At 47.1% G+C, this 5,000-nt stretch overlaps 1 protein-coding gene across 2 annotated transcripts in view; it reads right to left on the bottom strand.

The window, feature by feature from the left end:
• The window catches only part of tanc2a (tetratricopeptide repeat, ankyrin repeat and coiled-coil containing 2a), a 155,555-nt gene that overhangs the window by 31,547 nt on the left and 119,008 nt on the right, over positions 1 to 5,000 (bottom strand). For both annotated transcript variants that reach the window (XM_062531619.1, XM_062531620.1), the window contains exons 6-7: positions 3,198 to 3,390; positions 1,056 to 1,352 (exon numbers count right to left, since the gene is read on the bottom strand). In XM_062531619.1, the coding sequence (XP_062387603.1) occupies positions 1,056 to 1,352; positions 3,198 to 3,390 (490 nt within the window). The remainder of the gene's footprint in view (positions 1 to 1,055; positions 1,353 to 3,197; positions 3,391 to 5,000) is intronic.

The raw sequence follows: 5,000 nt of genomic DNA, 5'->3' as shown, positions 1-5,000 counted from the left end.
GGATCCGTGGCTCGTTCAACCCCCAACACACACACACACACACACACACCCTCCACTGTCTGCTGATGGGAACCACGTGTGTGTGAGAGTTTTAAGGTCCCTCTGAGCCCTTTCTGTAGGCACTTAGGAAGAGCTCCCCCTTCTACCGCTCAAGAGTCAAGAGCCCCGTAAACGACGGTAAACGACCGCAGACAGGTCTCTTCAAAACCACACACGTATACGCACGCCACCACACAGGACCACAGACAAGACACCTCAGAGGCCGACAGAAAGCCGATGAGATTCTCAAGTCTGGGTCCTAAGGTCATGAGACTGAAGGGACGACACGAGCTAATAAAAAAAAGTAATCATTTCAGAATGCACATGTTGCTGATTACATTTTATAAAGCCATAAAAATACATTTTAGGTGAGACTTTTGGAGTTGGCAGCAGGCTGGAGATTTCAGTCGACCTCCTGCCAGGAAAGTTGGAATAGATGTTGTATTTACTGTACAGCTGTACTAACCGAAATACAGTGGCTGTGTACCGGTCAAAAGCTGCTCCAGCATTATAATATCACTTTTGCAAAACCTTTTTAAAAACTGCTTTTTACTGCTTTTGTGGGGGTGTCAACGAGAGGAGAGAACGGCTCAGAGTGTGAATCATAGTTTTTCCAGTGAGCAGCCTGTGGTTGCTGTAATCAATCTGATATGTGTTGTGGGTGCTGGTGGTGAAGTCAACACTGGTTCAAACACACAACCTACTGTAGCGCAAGACCGAACAAAAAAGGCTAACGGTACATATAGCTATCGGCTCTGCCACTGAAGTCAGCATTACAGCTAGTGGTAGAGTTGATGTTGGCTATAGTGTGGAGAAGTCAACACCGGTTTCAACACACAATGTAGTGTAAGGCCTAACAAAAGAAGCTAACAGTACATTTAGCGATGGCTATGCCACTGAGGCTAGCATTAGAGCTAGCATCGGAGCTAATATTGGTGCTAGTAGTGTGGTTAGTGCAGTTGTGAAGTTAGCATCAGTGGGCTAATGAGGATGGCGGTGTTGGAGCCGGCACTCACCTGCCACGGAGTTGGGGCGGGGCATGAGGTAGAGGGGGATGGAGTGGGCGGAGTGGGATGAGGCGTGGTCCAGGCTGCGCTCAGGGATCTTGTTCAGGCTGTAGGTGGAGGCGGCCATGTTCTCGTCCACGCGGTAGAGGAACGAGTCGCCGCCCAGGCCCATGCCCATGGCCATCCCCATGCCCATGCCCGCCGCGCCAGACGACTTCTGCGTCTGCCACAGCTTCAGGCTGCCGCGGCCGCCGTCGCCGTGCTTACCGCCCCGCTCGGCGTTCTCCGAGTAGCTTGTTAGAGTGGCTGCACACAGGAGCGAGATGAGGAGGAGAGCGAGAGAGAGAGAGAGAGAGAGAGAGAGAGAGAGAGAGAGAGAGAGAGAGAGAGAGAGAGAGAGAGATGGAGGGATGGAGGAGAGTTAGTGAAGACTGGTGTACGGCAGAACACACTTTATTGTTTATAAAAAGGCTGATGGAACAGAAAACGGCGCAGAAGAGAAGAGAAAAAAAAGCATGGAATGGAACAAATTGCTTGCTGCTTTTTTTGTATTAGACCCCTTAGAACGCCGGTTACGAATGTAACCGTGAGGATTTCCACTAGTCTATCGACTGCCTCTGGCGGTCTGGAAGGACTGAAATAGAACTGCCAGTAATGGTCCAGACTGTACTGTACATCACACCTCCAGGAGTACTGAGCAGCCCCTGCTCCAATGGTTAAGGTTAGAGGATGAACAACACTGAAGATGTCAAAGTGAAAGCGGCAGTGAGAAGCCTGGTGGTGGTTATCGTAATGTGAGTGTGTGTGCGTGTGTGTGTGTGTGTGTGTGTGTTAGTCACAGAGCTGTGTGTAATCCTGCGAGCTGTGTGAACTCCAGTGAGCTGGACACATAGTGATGTGCGCTGAGTGAGTGTGTGCTCTGCGCTGGCGAGGAAACTCATCTCCCGACTCATCTCAGCAGCAGCAGCAGCTTCTGAGGAGGAGGTGGTGAAGAAGTGTAGGTGTGTGTGTGTGTGTGTGTGGGCTGCTGAGAAGGCGGAGGTGTGTGTGTGTGTGTGTTTGTTAGAGAGGAACTGCAGAGGAGTGTGTGTGTGTGTGTGTGTGTGTGTGCTGCTGCTGAGAGGGTGGAGGTGTGTGTGTATGTGAGAGAGAGTGTGTGTGTGAGTGTGTGTTTGTTAGAGAGGAACTGCAGAGGTGTGTGTGTGTGTGCAGCTGCTGAGAGGGCGGGGATGTGTGCTTGTGTGTATGTGTCAATGCCACTGAGGAGGTGTGTGTATGTGTGTGTGTTCCCCTCCGGGGAAATGAGTCTGCCGACTTGTTTTAGCACCTTTTAATAACCTGTGGAAATGACTTGAGCGCAGGTGAACTGAGACTCTTTCCGAAACTGATCCAACTCACACACACACAACTACACACTAAAAACAACACACAACTATAGAGCCACAGAACTACACATACACACTGAAACACACCTATAGAAATGCGCCATCACACCCACGGTAACACACACACAAAAAAAGTGTGTGACTATATACATTTTTATATACAGTACAGTATATAGACTCCCACAGCTCATGAGGGAAGGTAGTGATATCATACAGCAATACACTTGAATTCCAGAGATCTTGAGGTGTGTGTGTTCAGGCATGTTTTGGAGTGTGTGTGTGTGTGTGTGTGTGTGTGTAATAAGAACACACAGACACATGCCCAAGAATGCGCGTGAGTGTGCTGGCCACACAAACAAACATCAAGTCTGTGCCCAGTCTGTATTCACAACACTATAAACATCTAACAATGGTGTTTATACTCAATGAACAACTGTGTTCCATCCTTATCTAAGAAAAGCAAATATTACGGCATTGCAATTAAATGTGTGAAATGTGTTTTTCTACTAAATGTGTTCCAGCATGAACGTGCTGCTTGTCTGTGTGTGTGTGTATGTGTGTGTGTGTGTGTCCGCAAAAATGTGTTTAAGTTCGGCTCTACACTGAACATCAGCATGAGTGTGTATGAATGTGTGACTATGAATGTGTGTATGAATCTGTGTATGTCTCACCGATGATTCCACTGACCCTGCACTCTAATATGCATGCCAGTGTGTGTGTGTGTGTGTGTGTCTGTGTGTGTGTGTGTGTGTGTGTGTTGTCTCACCGATGATGCCGCTGTCCCTGCTCTCCAGGGTGGAGGTGGGGCTGGTGATGGAGCCGTAGGCACTGCAGTCTCTGTTCCCAGGGTGCACTGGGGGGCCGGGGGGCAGCGTGGAGCACGGGCTGCCAGCGGGAGGCGACGCTGTGCTGCTGGCCAAGCTGGAGCACGGACTGATCCTCTGGGTCACCAGCATGCCCTGTGTGTGTGTGTGTGTGTGTGTGTGTGTGTGTGTGTGAGAGAGAGAATATAGATAAGTATTTGATGTAAATACTTTGTGTCTCCTTTTTCAATCAACAGTGAGTGTACCTTGTATTTGGTGCATTTGTGTGTGTGTGTGTGTGTGTGTGTGTGTGTGTGTGTGTGTGTGTGTGTGTGTGTGTGTGTGTGCGCGCGTATAACCATACACTTCAGTACCACATCACGCTATGTCCCCCCTCACCCACTGTGGTCCTCTGATGAGCATCTGCTGTGTCCATATCCATTAACGCTCAGAAGTCACAGTCAAGACGCTTTTCTTCAGTGATTCCTCGTTAGTGGAATGAGTTACCTAATGTGCTATTCTATTCTGATAGTTTTGGGACTTTAAAGACTCATCTGTTCAACTCGCATTTCATTAATGACTTCTCTTTGTAGGTTTATCATTATTATTATTATTATTATTATTATTATGTTTATATACATAACATAGGCATTTCCATTGTTATTTAAAACGGTACATTTTATCTTATAATGAAGTGTTTATATTTGTATTTGCGATTTGGACTAACATTTCTGACAAACACCATAAACACAAACCTAAATCATCATCATGCACATGAACAGACTAAAATACGTTCTTTCCCTGCACGCACGCAGGCACACAGGCACGCAGGCACACACGCCCACACACACCCACACACTATAATTTCTCAAATTTTGTGTGTCTGTGGTGAAATTCAAAACACTCACATATTTGCATAGACCCTCGTTAAAAAAAAATACTTTGCATTCCGATGGCAAACGAGAACAGGGTGCACACTCAGAAGATCAGACTGCTCAAAAGCACACACACTTTCACACGGAAACACACTTCCACACACAGGGTTTGAACACAGTGTTTTCCTTAGTGTAATGTATCAATGTGTGTTTGGGTTTATGTAGATCAATGTTACCACTTCAAAAAACGCCAAGTGTGTTTTCAGGTGTGTGTTTGAAAGATGACTGTATGTTTGAGGCTGAATAGCAGATTCCCTTTCTGTGCTTCAGTGACTTTGTGCAGAGAGCCAGAAGGAGCGACATGGGTGGACTGCACTATACTCTACTGCTCAGCGCCTGCTCTGTTCTTCTACAGGAGGGACACTAATGAAATTGCATACCTCCCCCTCTCTCTCTCCCTCTCTTTCTTTCCCTCTCTCTCTCTCTCTCTCTCTCTCTCTCTCTCCGTCCCGCTCTCTCTCGCTCTCTGATAAAAATCTTCTGACACAGCTTTCTTGCTCTCCCAGGAAATAATCCCTTTTTGCGAGTTTTGATGACCGAAGCCATTTTTTCCCCCCCACATTGTGACTGGATATTACGTAATGTCATAAATTGTAATTCTTGTAATGCAGCATAAATAAGGGCACTTGGAAGGCCTTAGGCAATGCCTAACCTAAGCTGTGTGGTTAAACGACGGAGAAGACGTATGGGCATGTGTGAATGTGTATGAGAGGTAAGGGTGCAAGAGGGACAGCATATTTCTGTACAGTATGCGCTATGTGTTTGGGAAAGATTTTGCATGTAAGACTGAAGTGTATATGCCTGAGAGTGTGTGTGTATCTGTGAGTCAGA

The sequence above is a fragment of the Sardina pilchardus genome, chromosome 3 (genome assembly GCF_963854185.1).
Source record: "Sardina pilchardus chromosome 3, fSarPil1.1, whole genome shotgun sequence".
Taxonomy (NCBI): Eukaryota; Metazoa; Chordata; class Actinopteri; order Clupeiformes; family Clupeidae; genus Sardina; species Sardina pilchardus.
The sequence above is the reverse complement of the archived record's forward strand: the minus strand, read 5'-3'. Positions and strand labels throughout refer to the sequence as shown.